The 21,747-nt window shown below is 37.4% G+C and overlaps 1 protein-coding gene across 1 annotated transcript; it reads left to right on the plus strand.

The window, feature by feature from the left end:
* Positions 1–585: 585 nt before the first annotated feature.
* On the plus strand, positions 586–18,294 carry CALB1 (calbindin 1). The gene is made up of 11 exons (XM_032712950.1): positions 586–813; positions 1,084–1,160; positions 5,682–5,756; positions 9,822–9,905; positions 9,994–10,050; positions 12,946–13,023; positions 15,354–15,409; positions 15,505–15,544; positions 15,632–15,685; positions 15,818–15,889; positions 16,301–18,294. The coding sequence occupies exons 1-11, from the start codon at positions 732–734 to the stop codon at positions 16,412–16,414; spliced, it is 789 nt and encodes a 262-aa protein (XP_032568841.1). The 5' UTR covers positions 586–731; the 3' UTR covers positions 16,415–18,294.
* Positions 18,295–21,747: the final 3,453 nt, after the last annotated feature.

Here is a 21,747-nt window from a genome sequence, read left to right on the forward strand (position 1 = left end):
AGCAGACTGGTGGTGTCCCTCACACCTATGAGCTGTATGTATACTGTCTCAATAAAGATATCTCAATACCCCATTATATCTCAGAGGGAGTATCACGTTTCCGCTCTTCAAAGATCAAGTCTGTGCAAAGCTGTCTGCAGGTCTGGGTTGGGGATGGAGCAGTGAAAATCGGGCTCCTTGAACCCTACATGGTGTCCCAAGTGGCTTTTTCTTTGTACTGTGATGTCCTGAGGTGCTACCAGCCACATTCTGACATTCAAGGACCCTCTTCCAGATGGAAACCTCGTGGCTAATCTGGGAGGTTGTCCTCACGTCTCATGGTCACACTTTCTACATCAAGGGATCCTCAGCAACTCCCTCTGCCCGGGGCTCCCCGCTCGGCACACGCACACCCCTCCTTGCCTCCCTCCCTCCCTGCCAAGTCGAGGGTGTCGCTTCCCGAGGGCTCAGCTTCGGGCCGGCCCCAGCCGCGGTGCCGCCGTCGGGAGACCCGGCCCCCCCCGCGCAGGGCGGGGAGGGCGCGCCGGGGCTCGCGGAGAGGAAGGGAGGGCAGCGCCGGGGGGAGTGGCCCGGCCGGGGCGGCCTCATAAATAGCCCTCGGCGGGGCGGCGGCGGGAGGAGCCGTCGGATCTGTCGGAGCCGTCGGAGCCGCCGCCGCGCCGGCCGCGGTCACAGTCAAGTCAGGACCGCGGACAGCGCCCCCCCCCCCGCGCCGCCGCCCCGCGCCCACCATGACGGCGGAGACCCACCTGCAGGGCGTGGAGATCTCGGCCGCCCAGTTCTTCGAGATCTGGCACCACTACGACTCCGACGGTGACTCCTTTCCCCCCGGGGCAGCGGGGGAGCGGGGGGCGAGGGGGGCAGGCCCGCGGGAGGCTGGGGGGACCCCTCCGCTCCCCGCCTGGCGGCCGCCGCCACAGCCTCGGGGCGCAGCCCCGCAGCCGTGAAGGGGTCCGGGCGAGGGGCGCGGGCGCCGCTCCCCCGGGAGCGAGAGAGACGGGTCGGAGACGTCCCTGTGCCGGCGCTGGAGAGCAGAGAGTTTGGAGGGAGCGGTGACGGCAACCGTAACTCTTTGTGTTGTAGGCAATGGGTTCATGGATGGGAAGGAGCTACAAAACTTCATCCAGGAGCTGCAGCAGGCACGAAAGAAGGCAGGCTTGGTAGGTTAATGTTTGGCCCCACTTTTCCGTCTTCTCGGGAAAGAAGAGTTTTCTTGAGCAAACTCCAGTGTCCCAGTTCCTTTTGTTCTCTCTTGCCATGACACGGGTCACGCACCTGCCTCACCAGGTAAAGGGAAGTAGCTCGGTTAGAAATGAGCAGGTTGCAAATGAAATAAATCGTCTTCTTTGGAAAGGTGAGAGCAGGGTCCACCCCCGTGGAAAGCGGGTCCCGCTCATGCCTTGCCAGGCTACAAGCTGATACTTCTGACAGTGCTAAAAAAGAAAAATCAAGAAATACATGGATGTTGTCTTTTTGTCTTGGATGGGACCTTATCCCATTGCAGTTAATCTTATCTGATCTAGATATGTACTCTTACTAAAATGGGAAAGAAAAAATAAAAAAGAAAAGATAAAGGGGGGTGGGGGAAGAAAAAAGAAAAAGAAAAAAACAACACTTCAAGGTAGTTGGACTCTGTTTTATTTTCATACCTAACGGGCAGTACAGGCTGAAATGCATTCCTGCCCCTTGGTGGTCACTAAATAGATCTGCAGATGACTCCTAATCACTTCTTGTTCTTCACTAGGAATATGAGTACCAAATCCTGGCTGTTTAAATTGTTCAGAGAGACAACGAAGCTTTTGACAGTGTTGTCAAAACTCCTATGTATATGAGTTATCGAAACATTAATTATTCATTTCCTCCAAACTATACCCATATGAGAAAAACAACAATAAAAAAAAGAGACAAAGAAAGAAATTAAAGATTCCATGTAAAGATTTGAATTAAAAGAGAAGGGAACATTTTTAACAAATAAATTGCCCTTAAAATAATCAGTTTCTAAATCAGGCCACTTTTAGCACCAAACTCCAATATATAACCTAAGAGAATTGGTTTAAATTAATCTATGCTGAAAGACTTCTGAAGAAACAGAAAATAAAATTATAATTTAACTGGATGACACATATGCATGGATGAAATAGATTAATACTTCATAATAAGAATGCCTCCAAACTGAGCAATAGCATTTCAATAATTAACTTTGTTTTGAAAGTTGCTGTATATTTGAGCAGTAAATGCAAAAAGAAAAAAAATAATCTTCATTGATTTTGTGGAAAATTGTATCTTCTTATTAATTGTATGACTGTAAACTTTACATATATGAAAATCTGTCTCCCAGCAGAGGCTCTAATGTTACTGCAGTTTAAGTACTAGTTAATTCTTCTTAGAGCTATTGGTGTAGGCTCTCGTTTTTGTAAATGCAAGTAAGTTTAAATTAAAATTAAAAATAAAATAAAACAAATCTAAAGTAAAAACAAACAAATAAAACAAAACAGCTAATTGGGAGTGGAATGTGGGGGTTTTTTAGAGGGAAGAAGTATATTTTTTTCACAGAAAAGATTAAACTCAACTTCAATACATTTAAAGTATCGCAACAGAACAAATCTCTCTGCTATACTAAAGTGCAGGAAACTTAAGTATACTCAGTAGAAAGAAGATATTAAAGCCTCTGTATATTTAGTATGAATGGCATTGTTAGTAGAAATGCTAATATATTATTCAGTAGTTAAAAAAATAATTAGAAGCTCAAGGACAAAAGTATTTATCATTTAAAAATCAGACTCATTTCTCTCTCAAATTAAGCGTGCATCTCTTAAAAACAGATCCTATTCAAAGCAACACAGAAAGCTTCTTAGGATTATTCTTATCTGCTACAAATGTTATAATTTATGTGGGTTTTTTAAAATAACATCTGCCTGTATCTCACGCTATATTTTAAAAATGCTCAGGTGTCTAAGTTTTCCTTTCCCATTTCTCTGATTCAAACCTAACTTTGGAGTGTTCTGCTAAGAGCAATCTACAGTAGCAACATCAAATTCAGCAGCTGGTCTGTGGTCTCTGGAGTACAGCTATATGTCATCTATATTTCAAATCTAACCTGATTCTTGGATTTGAAGGCTCATTTGCCAAACAAGCATTTCATTAGTTCATTTTTTGTCTCGTGGGACACTAATTCAGTAGCGTTGAATTTCTAATTTTTTTGCCAGAAGGGACACATTGAAAAACTAGTGTAGGTTATATGTAATTTCCTTGTTTGTCCTTCTTTTAACACCCCAAAGCTTCTTTGTCATCATTAACTTCTGCATTTCAGGTCATTCTCCTTCTCACTATTTTTGAAATATTCAATTATGCATTCTTCATAGCTGGATTTTGCATCAGTCATGCCATATTCTTTAAAGAATCACATTGATTCTGTCATCAAATAGGATGGTTTAATATTTCCCAATATTCTTCCCAACCACGGAACTATTTTAATTATGTTCTAATGCTAATCCCTGTATTAATCCACTCAGTAAGCCTGTACTTTCACAGATGTTTTTTCTCAGACAGAGCATGCAGCTTGATTCAGGCTAGTCCCAATGGGGGGAATGTGTACTCAGAAGTTTTAGGGCTTGGGCTTTGATAACATTAGGCATTATGGTAGACAGAGATTTGATCTGATCTAATTTCAATCATGTTAAAAGAACTGCCTCTTTTTTAAAGATAAAAGCTATATAAGTATATAAGCTTCCATTTATTGTGCTCCACATTTATGCAATACATTCCCTATTTGCCAAAAGAAACTTTGGGATATAAGTGATTAATACAGAAGCTGATAAAGTGTCAATAGGTGGATGTTGGCTGAACTATTCCACATTCGTTTCTCACTTTCCCTGCATATATAGATAGTGACAATATTTCTCCACAGAAATACGATTTATGAATACAGTCATGTAAGTGTTTCTGTAGTACCATCTAACCTTAGATTTTCAAATTATATAAAAAAACTCTATTTTTTTCTACAGTTCCACTTGTTGTACAAATTTCTCTTCTGAGGTGTCTGACTGAGGTGTGAAGGGCTAGTTTCTTAATTTCAAAAATTGAATACTGCATCTGTATCAAGTTTAGAAGTAGACTTGGTTAAATTTAGGCAAGTTTTTTTGACCAAAAATATTTATTTGAATAATATAACTCAAAAAACTCATCAAAGAGCTGAAGAGAGGGTGAAGTGAACACAAAAAAACCCACAATCATTTCTGAATGATGAACTAGAGGACAAGCATCCTGTTTTGTTTAACCTGTAATTGACTCTGCCTCCTTCCATGGCTGGACACTGTCTGGCACTGCAGAGCTGCTATTAGAAAGATTAGTAAAATGTTTAACCAAGACTAATTAAAATCCAAGTGTCTAAATTCTCCATTCTACGTGCTAAGCAAACTTGTCCCCACTTTGGGATCATTAGATGAAAGGTGACTTTGAAGTGCATTGTATTAATAACCACATCTCTAATTAAAGCCACGGCAAATTACTAACCTGCCATGGATGACTTTGACCGAAATAGGATACTAGGCCGTGACTGTATCAGCTACAAGGAACTGACATTTTAGTTAGCTTTGGTAGTGAAATTTGGGACAAACTACAATGGACTTTGATTCCCCATGTCTCCAGTGAGAGAATCACTTAGGTCCTATATAATCAGATTTATTATAGCAAGTAAACCTTTAATTTTCAAAGTTTGCTGTAGCTTCATCTATAACCATAGAACTGTCCATTGTATTATTATAACTGTAACCCTGATTCATGCTGCATGCTTTCAATAGCTCACACCTATAAGAAATACAATGAAAATTAAAGTTTGATCAGTATTTAAGGTTGATGGCAGCTCATATCAAAGCAAGACAAGTCAATTGAAGTGTGAAATCAAATATTTAGATATTCACCCCAAGGCTGGCATCTTTTTCACAGCCTAGAATGAGGATAGCCTTAAGAGAGCAGATGTATAGCAGGGACCATAATTTACATGAAGAACAATGATGGCTTTATTCTGTCAGATTTAAGATTTTGCTCAAAGTTTTCTTCCCCCTAAATCTGCCTCTCTACAGTTCAGCAGTGACATTTTGACTCTGTTTCCATGATAACCAAATACTAAACAGTGAAAAATATGATACTGTGATGAGTTCTTTTAGGACTAAAATAGCATCCATTGTTCAGCAAAAATCCACTCAAAGATGTGGAAAGACTATTTTGGTGTTCAGATGTCTTATGCTGATTTTTTTCTTATTTTGAAAGATTTCACACTGCCTTCAAGTTACTAATTTAAGAATGAAAACTGAGAAAATGGACTAATAATTGCCTATGAACTACACTGTCATGCTCTTAAACAACGGAGCTGTTATACACATCTTCCAACACACTTGTCTTTATAATTTTTTCATTCTGTAAACTAAAATAGAGTTCTAAGTATTTAAATGCCAATCATTCACACTGACTATAATATAATTCCTTAGGAAGTAAAATTTATCACAATGACATTATTCATGATTAAAAAATACTAATTTTCATTTAAACTTGAGGAGTCTAGCCGTGAAGAGTGTATTTCATTAAATGTAGTATATTATTTTGCAAATAATAGATTATTCAAGTAAGTTTACATATGTTTCTCTGCATCTTTAAGTAATGATTCTATCACTGTAACTTTGTAGGATTTGACACCTGAAATGAAAGCTTTTGTGGACCAATATGGGAAGACTACCGATGGAAAAATAGGAATAGTCGAGGTAAGACTGTTACTTTGTAACAAAAGACTGACATGTTCACTTGAAGAAAATACATTTAGCACAGAACAACATGAACATAACATGAGATAACCAATCTCTTTTCCTTGTGTAGCTGCTCAACAATTGTATCATTTAGGCAACTTGCTAGGAAAGGGTTTTCTCTCACTTTCACTCTTCAGTGCTGCAAGACAAAAAGGAGAATTCGTAGAGTTACAGTTTAAGAAGTCACTTTTTTGAGCTTAAATTGACAACTCGTTTATGTCACTCTGAGTGCGGTGAGACTGCAGTTTTATTATTAAATGATATTATATTTTTTCCCGATAATAAGAAATCTGACCTAGAGAGCTAATTAGGGAACAGTTGGAAACAAGCCAGGCCTGAAAAATTCTACAGTGACCAACTTTGGGTCAGTAGCTAATTTTAAAATAGAGGACTGAATAGAATCTGTAAAAGTCAATAGGAAGTATCACTGCTGATATAATAGATAATGTAAAGATATCTTTTCTGTCATATGCCTCAATTTCATATACTTGTTTAAATGTCTATGTAATTATGACTAAACTACCATAGAAATATGATCAGTTTGTTTCACTTGCAGCTGTAATTGATTTTTAAAAACGCATGTTTTGACGATACTTAGTATTGATCAAATAGCTCTGCATCTAGAAAGAACTACTGTTTATTTGGTCTAACAAAATGTTTGGGTTTGGACTAACAAACACATATTTATTTGGTATCAAGAAATCCGATTTAAATAGTCTTTTTGAATATGTGTAATAGCAAGCATTGGATGCAAGAAGAATTTGTGAACAGTGCCTGAAAAAGACTATGCTTCTTCACTTAGGAAAGATAACTGGAACATTAACCTTTCAAATTATTTTTCTGATTCTGGTATTGACTTAATGGGTAAAGATGAGCAAATCCAGTAGGGTCTGATATGGCTTACCACCCCCAGTGAAGTGCCAAGCATACTCAGCATCCATGGAAGCCACTGAATAGTGACAGTATTGAGTCCCGTGACTGAAGGGACTTTCTCCCTTAATATAATAGCTATATTTTATTTCACTTACATCAGCATGAAGCTTGATTTGGAAAGCGCTGATGGAACTCATGAAAATCTTGTACATGCAGAGCAGTATGAAATTAAAGTTGGTATTTGGATTTGATTCTCCTCCCTTACAAAAAAAAAAAAAAGTCCATTTATTCCAGATTGCTCCCATTTATATAGTATATCAAATAGTTTTTCTACAAAATGTGTATGAATGCTGTTTAAAAAACAAAATGATGTAAAGCATTCAGCCTCCCAACCATCGTAATGAATATCCCAGTATGTGACAAAAAATGTGCGAGCAAATAATGAGTTTTCAGGAAAGGTCTGTTGACTGAGATAAAGAGGAGGCCTGGGGGGCTTCACAAAGGAAGGAGTGGATTTTCAGATCAGATTAAGTGTCGATTCTGTCTTTGCAAGCACAATGCAGTTAGTTCACTGGCTTTAATCCAGTGCTCTCCAGCTAAAGGCAAAGTCTGACCTGTTCACTTTCTTGTCATTGTGTAAGAGACCTTTAATTCACCTTTTGTACTCATTCAGACCAACGCTTTCACTAAAACGTGCTTGTGAAACCCAAGGTTTCAAAACTCGGAACTGCGGCAATTCTACATTCAAATTATTTGAAGATTACTGCTGCCATAAAAATAACTACTCATTAGCCTAAAATATTCTTTGTCCTCCCATGCTCTATTATAGGATTTTAAAAAGAAAATTCACTGTATTAGGTGAAAGGAATTTTAAATAGCATTAAATATAATGGAATTTACTTAGAGAATGATTTCTAGAAAAGAGTTATGATTTAGGCAATGAGAGTATTTTTTCTGCTAGGTAACCTATAAAGACACATCTCAGCCTGCAGCTGAGCAGAGAGGAGTCAAACCAGTGTCAGGCTTTGTGATTGTCCTCTATTATTTGCGATACAGAAATAACCAATGCTCTCCATAAAAGCAGCAAAGTACACTAAATTACTATTGCTGCCATACACAGACTCGCAGTGGTCTGCACTCTTACTCAGACATTCTCATGAAGTCCCCCTATGCTTATCCTCACAAAGAAGTCATGACTTGAAATAGGTTTCCATCTTTCTTCTCAGTAGCGGTATAAAACGGGGAAGTTGAGCCTGTTTCCACACGACCTCTTCATCCCTTAATACTGCAAAGTTTTCCACGAAAAACAATTTAATGCTTTCCCCTGAGACATAGAAAGAGGGAGAGGTATAGCTTAAAATAAGGTCATATATTCTGTACCTCAAATACAGTTTGGTACTGCTAATAAGCTGTTAATGATTCTTTGGACAGTTACTATTTTACATTTACCCTTGCACCTTGTACTATTTTACAGTGTCCTTGCAAAACTCACAGGAGTTACCTATGTCACTGAACGACATCTTATTTATAATTTCCACACATGCAAACCCTTTCCCACTGTCATAATCAGTCCCTTCCCCCAAACTCTGCTTTTTGTTCTAAGCAGTTCTTCCATTCCATTTGCTGTTAAATAGGAATGTACTCTAAAAATCAAGCTTGTCTGTCATAGGAGAAATAAAAACATTTTTCCATAAATCAAGACACATTCAGCTACTGAGTCTGTATGAATATGTACTTACCCACATGTGTAAATGCCATTTATAATGGAGTAGATTTTGAAAGCTGCTGACAAAAACGCATTGTTCAAGTTGCTTTTGGTTTGGTGTTCAACCATTTAGCAAAAATACTCAGAAGGCTCTGATGGGTCTGACAGCCTGTCACCAGCTGCGCCATTTCTGTAAGGAGAGTGCTCTGATGTGTCTTTTCAGATATACCAACAATTAAAGAATATAACTGATTCCTTGCACAGATAATTGTAGAGAAACAAGAGATATGTCTCCATAGCCTCCTTGTGCCTGTGGGGTGAGAGCTGAACTCACTTACGGCTCTGCTGGATCCCAATAAAAAAGCCTCAGCAATTAGGCAACAGCACTGAAATAGGCAGAACAAGGGATTTGAGGATGTGAAATGAAGGCAGAAAAACAAAAATTTGAATCGAAATTTTAAGATGGGACTCCAGGAATTCTGCAGATGTCATTTTTCATTAAAGAATTCAGCTAAGAAATCTGTCTTTCTCCATTTTCTCTTCCTAGTAAGCACAGCTGGTCTATTCTTCAAGTAAAAAGTTTTCTTTAATCAAAACACATTTCATACATTTTGAGGACAGAAAAAAAATATTGGGCTTTTGTTAAAAACAAATCGTGATTTTACATTAAATTATACAGCAATGCTTTCCATCTTCTCCATTTGTCACTTGCCAAAATTGAGTTATAGTAAATGAACATTTGCAATAATCAGTACAATAATGTGTCTGATTTTAAAAAAGCCTTTTGTAGAGGAGAGGCATTGGAAGAACCACCCCTGGCTTTGCAGGGCTAAAAACCCTTTTGATTTCTTTCTGGTATTTATAGCTCTTCTTGAACACATCTCCAAGTCTGACAATTGAGCACTGGTTGCCAACCCTTACCCTCCCTGTTTTCTTTTTTTTCTCCTGGCTTTTCCTTATATTTAACCATTTGCCTTACACATATGTTCTTCATGTCAGCGTTCCTCTCTCTTCTTGCTCTTCCTCGCCATTGTGAGTAGTCTGTTTTCCTCACTTTCTTCATTCATAGTCCTTCACACCTATCATCGATGCATTCTCGCATTATGCTTTCCCTTCATGCCATTCAATGGTTTTCAGTACAGATCCTAGCTCTACATGGGTGAATTAATTTTTTCCCCTTTCCCCAGTTACCCTTTCGGTAAAGTGCCGCCTCACTCTCTCCTCTCAGACCTCAGTTAAGTTTGACCTTGATGAATATGGCAAAGCTGCAAGCCAGAAGCCTTTCAGAGCCTTCTTCCAAACATTTCAGCTAGCAGGATGAAGCTTCCTATGGGCAGTATGAGCACAAAGAATTTCATATGCTTTTAAAAAGCTTCATGCTCTATTACAGGCTCAGCTGGCCTAGTGAAGAATCAAAATTTAATCTTGCATAAATTGTGTTACAGCTTGCTCAGATATTGCCAACGGAAGAGAACTTCCTGTTGTTCTTCAGATGCCAGCAGCTAAAGTCAAGCGAAGACTTCATGCAGGTACAGTATGAAAAGTTGCCTGTTGTAAAACCATCCAAGACTTGCTTGACATAAATATATCATGAAAGCATTAATATTCTGATTGCAGACATGGAGGAAATATGACAGCGACCACAGTGGCTTCATTGATTCTGAAGAACTTAAGGTAAATCAATATCTCTGAGTATGCATGACATGAGAACAGGTGTTGGATTACAGCCTTGCTGCTATCTCTTTCTTCAGATGCATGTTTTTGCATTTCAAACACAACAAAAAAGGAATATAATTAGCTGATGTTTTTAACACCAGTAAATTACTGAAAGTGAAACCCTAATCTTATTAATGTGGTTTAAAACATGTTTTAATTCAGATCAAGTTTGTCTCAAGTGACTCAGGGTAGCAGGTAGCTTAGAAGTAAGAAAGATTAAGAAAGCAAGATGGGCCTCTGGAAGCTATGTTGATTATTTTTTGGGGTATATTAGGGAGGACGGCTCTTTTGTTGGGTTTTTCCTAAGAGCATTTCTACCATTAATCACTATGCTGCTGGACAGATTATGCTCTCTCAAGTACCATGTAACCCTACAGTTTCCTCTGTCATACTGTTAGACTAATACAAATGGAATTGGACTGCCCTTGCTTGGTTAGCCTAGTAGGATTTTGGCATCAGCTTTAATATGCACAAATAAGAGCAGAATCAAGATTATTCCATTACTCATCTCAGACTTGCAGAAACATTAAAACTAGAGTGATTTTACTTCCCTAGTTATACAACCAACAGCACTTTGTAGATGCTGTGATTCTCTGTCACAGAATCACAGAGTGGTATTAGGGACCTCTGGATGTCACCTGGTCCAACCCCCCTACTCAAGCAGAGCCACTTAAACCCAGTTGCTCAGTCACCCTCATAGTGAAAACGTGTTTCCCGATGCTCCTCTTGTGTTTCACTTTGTGACCATTGCCTCTGGTCCTGTCACTAGCCTGGCTCCATACTCTTTGAACCCTCCCTTGAAGTATTTATATGCTTTCACAATGTCACCCTGAAACTCCTCCAGGCTGAAGATCCCAATTCTCTCAGCCTTTCCTCATAGGACAGATGGTCATATTCAATAGCATCTGAGTAGAAAGGTGCCATTTTCCACAGTAAATTGCACTTGATTCATTACTGTAGCTTTACATTCAAAGGAATCAAAGCAATTCATAGCAAAAGGCCTAGCAGTGTTAATCCATCTAATTTGGACTATTCTCGCCATATGTCATATAAAGAAGAGTTATGTAAATTTTATTAACTAAAGCACCAGGAGATCAAACTGTCCAAAACCATTACAGATATTCTGTTCAGAAAAGGAATCCACATCAGAAAATTTACATCTTTTTTCGTTTTCCCTTCCTCTTTTGAGTTTGGTATCTGTGTGATATTTGCTGAGGACTTAACCTTAAGGTAACCCTCAGGCAGATGAGCCCATTCTCCTGATGACTGGTTGCAGGAGGTTGGTATGTCTAAAGTTGGTAGGATCAGGAGGAGGTAGCCCTTGAGAACTCTCCAGCTGTTAGATAATGCCTTAAGGACTGCTGCTGACTGTTATAATTTAAAATAGACTTAAAAAGGCAGGGCTGATTGAGAACCAGCTGAAGAATGAAGATATTTTAACTGAATCCCTAATGGTCCCATCTCTCTTCTGTTGTGAGATTTTGTCTGCCTCAGAGAAACAGGTCATTTTAACATGTTGAAAATGAGACATAAGTACACAGTTTTATTTTTAGATCAGCATTTCTTGACAAGCACAAGCATTTTAAGTATTTGCTATGTGAGGAGTACACCCACGGACGACTTTGTAAGCGAAATTCAAGCTGGAAATCAAGAAAACTTTCTAACAATAGTAATGGCAGTAGAATATGTTGTCTAAGGTGGAGGCAAACTCATCATCACTGTGTTTTGGAAAGGTTTGGTAATAGCTCAGATCAGACAGTAATTCAGGAAGTTTAGATAAATAGAATCCTTTCTTGAGACATGGAGATGGACTGGATAGCCTTTCAATGCCCTTTCCAGTTCTATTTTCCATCAAGGACACAAGATTAAACGTGTCTTCACAACATCCATTTACTGCATTTCAGTCATGTTCTTCCTATACAAACTACCAGGAAGGGCCTCCAGCATGGAAGAGGCCAAACTCAAACAACTTCAGCGGGTATTAGTTGTATGACTATCGACATGGTTGCATTCCAGTTCAGAACAACAAGTATGTTTTCTTATATGCTTCAAATATGTTTTCTTACATGCTTTCCCATTTTCTATCTTGGAATGTGGCCCAAAATTCCACAAAGATAATGACACTCCAATTGATGACAGGAATTAGGTGCTTCACTGAGCATTGACAGGCATACAGACATATCAGGTCTTGTAATGCCCTTGCTAAACAATTTGGTATCTTTCTTTTTTTAATGTCACAGATCTAGTGCAGAAATTTAAAACACTGAATAGGTGAAAAGCATCTTATTTTTTAAAGTAAAAATGGTTGGTTTCAAGTAATGTGACATCAAATTCTCATTCTAAAATGCAATGAAATTGGCTGCACACATTTAAAGTACAAGGTAGGAAGGAGCAATGTTCATATCTAGCTATGGGTACTGCCATAGGCAAGGACAAAACTTGATTAATCATTGATCCTTTCTGTAAAATTGTTCCTATGTTGCAAGAAGTGAATAGGCATCCAAGTTTAAAAGGAGACCCAAGGTTAATTAGCTTAGTTTACTGATAGAGCTGATTAGGAAGCAGTATTCTTGAAAGCCAAACTTTTTTCCAAATTCACAATACAACAAATGGCATACAATGCAGAAAGTTTTAGGAGTCACTTTTTCCAAATAAAATGCAGTGTACTTGAACTTATCAAAAGAAACTTATATTCATAGCTGTAACTATTTTTTTTCATACTTATTTGGAACTTCAACAGTAAATACTAAAGTGGAAGTAAAATAGTATTTTCCATTACCTTATTCCAAAGTTAGCAAGTCAAATATTTTATACTGCAGACAAAAATTCACCTATTACTCTTCTATTTAACAGAGCTTCTTGAAAGATTTATTACAGAAAGCAAATAAGCAGATTGAAGACTCAAAGCTAACGGAATACACAGAAATAATGGTAAGATTATTCAAAGGAATAATGGGTTAATCTAAACTCCGTTTAGCCACTGGAAGGCTCCAAATGACTTGGAGACCAACTAGGTCCCAATCAGGCTAACTATGTCATTGCAACAGAGAGACAACTGTGGCACTGCAAGTACTTCTGCAGCTATGGAGTTTCGATGGGCAGTTTTCAGTGCTGCTTAAAAAACAAAAGCCCAGGAATTTATAAGCTTCTTGTTATATATATGGCACATCATGCTATTTTCCTGTTTTGTTTCCTTGCACCATTAGTTGTAAAACTGAAATCTTCACAGTTAGGAGAAAAACTGTTGCTACTGTCATAATTACATTATTATGTTTAGATCAAATTAATTTGGAGTTCCTTTCTATATTTTGCCTTCTTACAGTGCTGTGATGTCTATCTCTTGTCTTAAAAGCCACTACTGCACAGTGGTTTCTTACCAGACTTACAAACATCTCATAATTTCCTTCTCCGCCTGCTTCAAGGAGAAATTGATGTTTTAGATAGATACTATAACAAAACTGTTGCTTCCCTGACCTTATATCAGCCCATCCTTGGAACACTCCTTCCATCTCACTGCTATGGTACTCCACAGTGAGAACCAGTACTGGCTTCTGTGTGGGCTTTTTAAGAAAAAAAAAAAGACAGAATTCTGGTCTTCAGGAAATGTATATCACTACATTTATTGTTTTATCAGCTTGTTTTCATCCTAAAATATTTTTAGCAATTTAAAACATGCTAGGTAAACACTCTAACCCTCACACTGGCTTAAGAATGGTTGAAAAAAACTTGTGTTTCTCCTGGAAGAAGTCTGCTGGTTTGTTGTACCAGAATAAACCATTTATTTAGAATTGTCACTGTTTATTCACTGGTGAAGATAAAATGTATCCTTTTCATTCAGAGAGCTTTTTAACCATCATCATAAAGTGTTTTATGCGTATCTTCTGTGGAGATACACAATCACAAAGAATTTTGTTATAAGAAAAAAATATAAGCCCAGTTCTCCCATAATCTCCTCAGAAAACAAAAGACTAGTAGAAAATGTACAGTCCTGAGCAGCTGCTGGCAGGTACAGCCAGCCACTAATAACCCATCAAAATACAAAATAGGGTGACTTCACAGCTGCCACTGCTTACCTTGCCCAAATGTAAATCTGCATTCATGGGAAACACATGCAAGGCAGATGCTTTTATACAAAAGGAAGAAAGTATTAAAAGGAACCAGGGTGTTACATAGAAATAAATGTTTGTAGAACTGGTAACTTTTTCTGGTCTATTTTGCCATTTATTGTCTAAAGTGAAATTAGGTCTTTTTCCATTGCATTGCATTAATTTTCTCTTTAAAAGGATATACACTTAGGTAGATATGTCAGTACAGAATGTTGCTTCTTCTCTTATGTATAAATTACATCTAAAATTACTGCGATTAGAAGTGATGGGATGGAGTGTTGGTGGAGGTGCTTTCAGCGTTTCGTAGTCTACTGCTTTTGTGACTCTTTTATACAGCAAATGCAATATAGTGTTTGAAAGTAGAAAAATGGAACTATACAGACATAAATACCAGGAGAGGAAGTCCCACGCAGGAGCAGTATCTCCATCTAGTTCTAATAGCTAATATAAGCTGTTAGTGCCTCTCAAGCAGCATACTTTCAAGGCCTCAAAGTAAAATACTTTAATACAAGAGAGTTATTAAAAATTACTCACTTATTTGGTCAAATTACATTAATATATTTATTCCTGTAATTTAATGATGTATATTTGGATAAATTTATTTTCCCATTTTAATAGCATCAACAAAATCTCATCATCTGCAGGATCTGTTCACTCTTTTTTTTTTTAAATATATCACAGTAACAGAACATTATCATTACTTAAATATTTAGACCTAGCAGTCAATTAGATGAAATGTCTATTATTTTCTGTCTAAGTAGAGCTGAATGCCTGGGATTCTATTGAACTTTATCTGACTTTTTTTCATCTTTATGAATAGAGAATAATAATTCTATTATCAAATCATGACATGAAGTCAAAAGTAAAGTGTTATCACATCAACACTCCCCTCATTTATAAACAATTACATGTGCGTTTCTCATACAGGACATTCATCACTGTCTTAAGACTTACCTTACAGTAGGTTAATCAGAATTACTATAAATTACTTAGTCAGTACTTAAAATAAATGTATTACACAGCAAATGTGACAGATTAAAACCCAGGGCCATCATTTCAGGATACAGATAATTCATTTTAAGTTTTCTAAGTAAGTGTTTTCTTCATTATGTTGATTAATTTTCATTAGCAATGTAAAATTATATATTTTTTCAGCTCAGGATGTTTGATGCAAACAATGATGGAAAGTTGGAGCTTACTGAACTGGCCAGGTATGTCTTCTGTTTCTTTTCATAACAAATACCATGTACCAAATGCTGTAATGGAAACAATTAAATATTTTGACCTTTGTTTTTTCTCTCCAAAGACTACTCCCTGTACAGGAAAATTTTCTTATTAAATTTCAGGTATGAATATTCACATTCTTCAGTTAACTTGTCGCCATCACACATAACTGGTGTCATTAATGGATTTCTTTTCCTTTCGGCATTTAGGGTGTCAAAATGTGTGCAAAAGAATTCAACAAAGCCTTTGAGATGTATGATCAAGTAAGTCTTCAAAACACCTTTTTAATAGTAGTGTAGTTTAATGGCACTTATTTTCTGAATCTGTGGAAAACTAGCCATAACCTCAGAAGTGAAAAATAAATTTTTTAAATTATCTTTAATGGTATTTTTCAGGATGGCAATGGCTATATAGATGAAAATGAACTTGATGCCCTACTGAAGGATCTCTGTGAAAAGAACAAAAAGGTAATCCTAGAGGACTTTTTCCCCTTAGAGATTAGATTTAATTTGGATTTTAAGGACACTTTAATCCATCCTAATAAGATAAATATAGAGCTTCTAAGTCATAATTCCTGAAGTCAAAGTACAACTAAAAATTGTGGTGGAAATAATAGCAGTGTAAATCCTGAACTAGGGAAGTTGTGATTACACAATGACACTGTCAAAATCTTGCTTGCTTCTGAGACACCAGCTATCAGCAAGCTAACATATGGCAATAACATGGATAACACACAAATAAATAACATTTCCAATGTGTTACATTTGGACAGGCTGAGAGTACCCTTTTTTTTTCTTCTCATTTCCTGCCACTGGAAGTAAACTTGTTCATGCTGATAACTAAACAGGATTATAAAGCATTATCTGTTCTTTAAATAGGAATTAGACATTACCAACCTTGCAACATACAAGAAAAGCATCATGGCCTTGTCGGATGGAGGAAAGCTTTACCGAGCAGAATTGGCTCTTATTCTTTGTGCTGAGGAAAACTAGAGCTCTTCTATCATGTCCACTTAACTAGTGATGTACTCTACACAATAACTGTGCACTGTAAGGGAGTAGGCTGTATTTTTAAACTGCATATAGAAAATTAGCCAGGATGTGTGGCACATTCCTTTCAGTTTGTTTCTATACTGTTTGTAATGTACAGTTTTTGTAACAATAAGACTGATAAAGAGAATGTCTATGTTTGGGCCAGTCTGTATATTCAAAAAGAAACTAAAATATGCCAGGGTTGGTTTTGGTTGGGTTTTTTGCTTTCATAAACATGGCTGGATAAAAATTAAACCTGCTGACATTGCTGTGGTCATCATATCCTTTGACACTTGCAACATTTCTTGTTGAACTACGTAACAAAAAGATCTACAGGCATCTTTCCCATTTCAACTAAAGGTGAGGTTTTTAAATATAACATGAATTCAGATTAAACATGATCTAGGTCTGAAAGAAGAAAGAGACATTGGCATATCTGATTTCCAAAACTTAATAAGGCACTAAGAAATATTTTCAGTCGTCAAGCCACCCACTTTCAGGTCTGTGCTCTCTGCAGTTTTACAATTACTCTTCTCATATGAATTCATAGCATATAGACAAAGCATTTATCTGGAATAGATCTCCATGCAGTAGTTGATAAAAATATAGTGTTTCCAATCTAGCTGTTTTACTGAATTTAAACACAGGCACTTCATAAATAAATGCCTTTAATCCATCTTGGAATCCTGGCTAAATGACAGGTAGTATAGTTAATACACAGATTAACATATGATATTATAAGTGTACCTTTCATGACTATTGCTGTGTCAGAGAATATGACAATCCATTTTCTAAACTATTTTCACATTTTGCAGGTTATAATTATTCTAGTCAATTGCTGTTTTTACATCATATTCTGTGTAATCTATAATTAAATTTAATATCCTAAGATTGTTGGTGTCTAGTTTGTGTATCTCCTGAATTCTTACTTCTGTACCATCTAAAGGACAAATTGACTATTCTAAAAAAATGTGCCTCCTTGGATCTTATACTGAATCACTAGTCTACAATAGTAGTGTTAAAATTTGACACTAAATGAAAAAAATAGTAAAGATTTTGTAACAATATAGTAACTTAATTTACATGGTCAGCTCTGCTTTTTATTATGTTAGAGATGTATTTTCTAAATGAGAACTATACTATGAAGCAGCCCTGTCTTCTTGCATCTTTTTTTTTTTTTTTTTTGACCTGGCTCCCTTTTCACTTTACACCAATTTTACGCCAGACAACTTCATGAATGTCCAGGCCATTGCTCTCAGTAAGTACTGGAGAAGGAAGGAAATTGGGCTGTCTTAAGGCCAAGAAACCTGTGCTGCCTCCACGTACAACTGTTTTGGAAGCAATTCCAGGTTAGCAGACTAGCTATGTGCAACTTCTCAGATGCCTCTCTGCATCTTATTTAACAAATGGAAGCAAATGCATTTTATTTGAAATGTGTCTCAAACAATGAGGCTCAGATCCTCTGGGATTACAGTCAATGAACTCCCACTGAAATGAATCCTTGAATTCCTCGGGTGAACTCAGGCAACTAAATACCATGTCAGTCAGGAAAGGCTTAATAGCCTTGGGCTCTCTCCAGGCTGAGCCTTGGAAAGTTAAGGAATAGGTGGTGCTGGATGGGGTCTTGCTGGCAAAAAACCACATAAAACATTAAAATAAGGTTAAGCTAGCTCATTCTCACTGCTTTACTCCCACTCCACGCACAGTGATTTAACTTCTCATCTGCTTGTCTCTTTTCTCTATGCAATGTGAAATACAACTGTGTACGTTAAGTGAAGGAACAGTGAATTTGCCTATCAGTACAATAAATGATTGATCTTGTTCATATTGTGCACTTGAAACCCTGGATTTTGCTTTATTTTAAGAGCGTAAAGAAAAAACCTTAACCTTGTGTGTCAAAATATGATGTTTGCTAAGTGGAAGATAAAGCATTTAAAGTGTTTTGACAAAGAGTTACCACCGAAACTGAAATCTGTCTTCCTGAACATGAGTAAAGTTGTGTCACATATCTGTTCTGAAGGCACCCTTCTGCTACTGCTGCTGCCCACGAGCTGGCTCTGCTGTGGAGCACGGCACCAAAACCAGGTCTCTGGCACCCACAGACACTGTTTCCTGCAGTTATTTCTCATAAATAAAACCTGGACTAGAAGACAGCAATTAAAAACCCCAGTTCTAGCAAAGGTGCCTACTATGTCAGTGCAAATTGAAGCCTGACAAGTATGGCTAAGTCAAAACTGCTGTAAAAACTCCAGATTTTAAATTCTCTAAATCACTCCTGGGCAGAGCTTTTAAAAATGTGAGGCTTAGAATAAAAAGAAAGGTGGTGAGAGGGAAGACTGCAAGCTTTTTTCTTCTGGTAGATATCTGGTGACCAAAGAAAAGTAAAATTGTAGCGTGCAAAAAGATGTGGTGCAAATATTCCATATTCCAGCTAAACAGAGAAACTAACACAGAGCTACTCGGGTTCCACTTTATTGAAGCTACTAACCATTTCTGCTAAAAATATGTATTTTATTAAAATAAACATTCAAATAAGCAATCAAGATAACAAATGCTCAAACTGTCCTACAAATTACACATATGCTGTAAAAAATTTTAGCCCATTCTAGTTTAAGTGTGTACAGATTAAAATTTAACACAGTGCTAGGTATTCAAATAAAAAAAAGTGATTTTCAAATAATTTTAAAGCACAAGCCAGCAAATTTTCAGTAATACTGAAAGAAAAAAACAAGAACAGTAACTATTAGGCCCTTCATAAACCTTTGGCATTATAAATGCAGTGTTTTCTGACAGAAGTAAACCTTAGCAGTACCAGGTCAGGCAAAGTGAGTGCCTGCTTCTAGCTGTGCCCACACCACTGTCCATCAGCCCACCTCAGGGGTCACTAACACTGCCCAGCTGACCACTACGGAGAATATCATGTGAATTTTCATCGATGACTTAACTGGGATTGAACATAGACCTCGAAGTAATTTGGCTTTTGTTCGTTCACTGCTGCACTCTTCTATCCTCAACAGTTCATGTACAGTACACAGCACTGATCTAATCCTCCCTGTTTACAATTTAGTTATGTGTCTTTAAAAAGATTACCCATGCAAGCTTACAAAATTTCAGAACAGCACATTCCATGGTAAAATGTCAAATACAGATCAGGATACAGACAGTCAGCAGCGCTTTTACGCAAAATGAACCTCGCCAATGAACAAGATACATACATGCTGCTGCTGAACTCCACTTAAACTTGGATTAAGTCTTTGTTTCGTTACACAAGGTTTGCTTTTTCTGATTTATACTAAGCCCTCATCATAATCATGGTTATAATCCCTGGTTATGGAGGCAAACTGAAATCCACATCAACTTGCAGTATCTATGAGGAAGCACAGAATCCCTTTCAGGCACCCAAACATACCTGGCCCGATTTTCTGAAATGCTGAGCACATCCAAATCCCTCTGAAATCAACTGAAGTTGTTCTGCACCACGTGTGCACCAGTGTACTGAAATCCCAAAGACTATTCTACTGCATATTAAACAATCACATAAAAGACTGTGGGGTTACCTTGGTTGAAGTGGGATTACACGCTTAGCAGTTACAACACAAGATGCTCCATGGAGTCAGATAAAGGCACAAACTATCTTACGATTCAGTGTCTTTACTTACATGTTATCAATATGTGAAAAAAAGTAAATATAAATGAGCAGTTCATGTGACAATGAACATGGAAGCCAGTATGGACAGGTAGGAACACCACTCAAATAGAGTCATCTTCTGCTCATAAAGCAAATTCTTGAATTGGAAACCATTAGCAATATTCTCAACAGTAACTGAAATATTTAAGAGGAGGGAACTGCCAGAAACAGGAGAACCAAAGACTGATGGCAGTTCTAGTATCACAGTGAAGAGGTAATACAACTGGTCTCTTTCATTTGCAATCTTAAATGATTTTTATAACCTGTTTATAAGCCTCTACTATAGCACAATACTGTCCTTACAGCATTGAATTAATCTAAGAAATTGTAACAGACAGGTTCAAAGACAGTAAATCATCAGCAGAAATAAAAAGGGTAATTTCAAGATTTAATCAAGCAGACAACATGTACTTTTCAGTTGAAAACAGACAATGAATCTCCTTTGTGGGCATCTCCAAGTTTAATTCATGGAAGTGATAACACCTTTGACTGATGGGTCATGCAAAAATCATTTTAAAAAAAGGTATTTGGAATCCAGGAAAGTTTTCCTTATGATTCATGAAAATTAAACTGCTTCTGCAACCCTACTGACTCCTGTTGCAATCTCCAATGTATACCATCACATTTTCTGACTCATTTCTCCACCTTCCTGTCCCTCCAACCTCATCGCCATAGAATGATTATGCCACAAATAAATACATTTTTTTCCCACTTCCCTTTACATTGTAGCTCACAGGCAATCTCAGATAGGATGAGGAATGTAACAACCTCGGGCAAATATGCCAGTCTAAGACAGCATGTTTAATGTGGACACTATCTCCTGCCAGCTTTGCTACCTTTGGAATAAAGCAGCTGTGATGACTGTGAGTTATGTCAGTCAGTGTGCAATACCCAGCTGTGGAGCACGCTTATGGATTGGGCACCTCTTGGGTTTTTGGGATATTTTATGCCTTTTCAGGACAGTCTAATTCTCATTAGCATTAGGAACAGATTCTTATGAAATTTTCAAGTCAAACCAGTTGCTATAAAGTCACTTGCTTTTGTTCTTCTCCTGAGCTCGGATGTCATATGTTGCTCCTCTATTTATACATTAAATTGCATTTAGGCAAAACAAAAACTTGAGATGTTTAAGAGATGTTTAAGATTCATGTCATCATTGTAATGTTCCTTTCCTGTCCCTACCAAGGCTTAATAAAAAAAATGCATCCCAGTCAGACTATTCCATTCTCCTGCAGACGTGGATGACAAGACCAGAGTTATGCTTTTTCACTTAACCAGGTCTATGTATTAGGCAATATTTTGTAAACTACCAAGTAACATATAACTCTTAAAACATTATATGCCAATTCTACAATCAGCATCAACACATTGTATACATCTTGATAGAATGTTCAGAAACTAAAAGCAACTAACTTGTGCAGTTTTAAAGGGATGTCACTGGTATAGGCAAGATAAAAGAAACTCTATTCTTATTACAGACGCTTTCTGGTTCCATCACTGAATAACACATGCTTTAAAAATGTTTTGTTGTCACATTACAATTAATAATTCATTTAGCTATGAACAGTAAACAGGTAGAAGATGATATTTCAGAAGAAATACCCAT

This window comes from Chiroxiphia lanceolata, chromosome 1 (assembly GCF_009829145.1).
Source record: "Chiroxiphia lanceolata isolate bChiLan1 chromosome 1, bChiLan1.pri, whole genome shotgun sequence".
Classification (NCBI taxonomy): domain Eukaryota; kingdom Metazoa; phylum Chordata; class Aves; order Passeriformes; family Pipridae; genus Chiroxiphia; species Chiroxiphia lanceolata.

Bases quoted from the DNA above. Each gene is read 5' to 3' on its own strand.
- CALB1 (XM_032712950.1), top strand. From the start codon at position 732: ATGACGGCGGAGACCCACCTGCAGGGCGTGGAGATCTCGGCCGCCCAG. The intron at 814-1,083 runs GTGACTCCTTTC...TTTGTGTTGTAG, and splicing joins GCACCACTACGACTCCGACG to GCAATGGGTTCATGGATGGG. The intron at 15,686-15,817 runs GTAAGTCTTCAA...GGTATTTTTCAG, and splicing joins CCTTTGAGATGTATGATCAA to GATGGCAATGGCTATATAGA.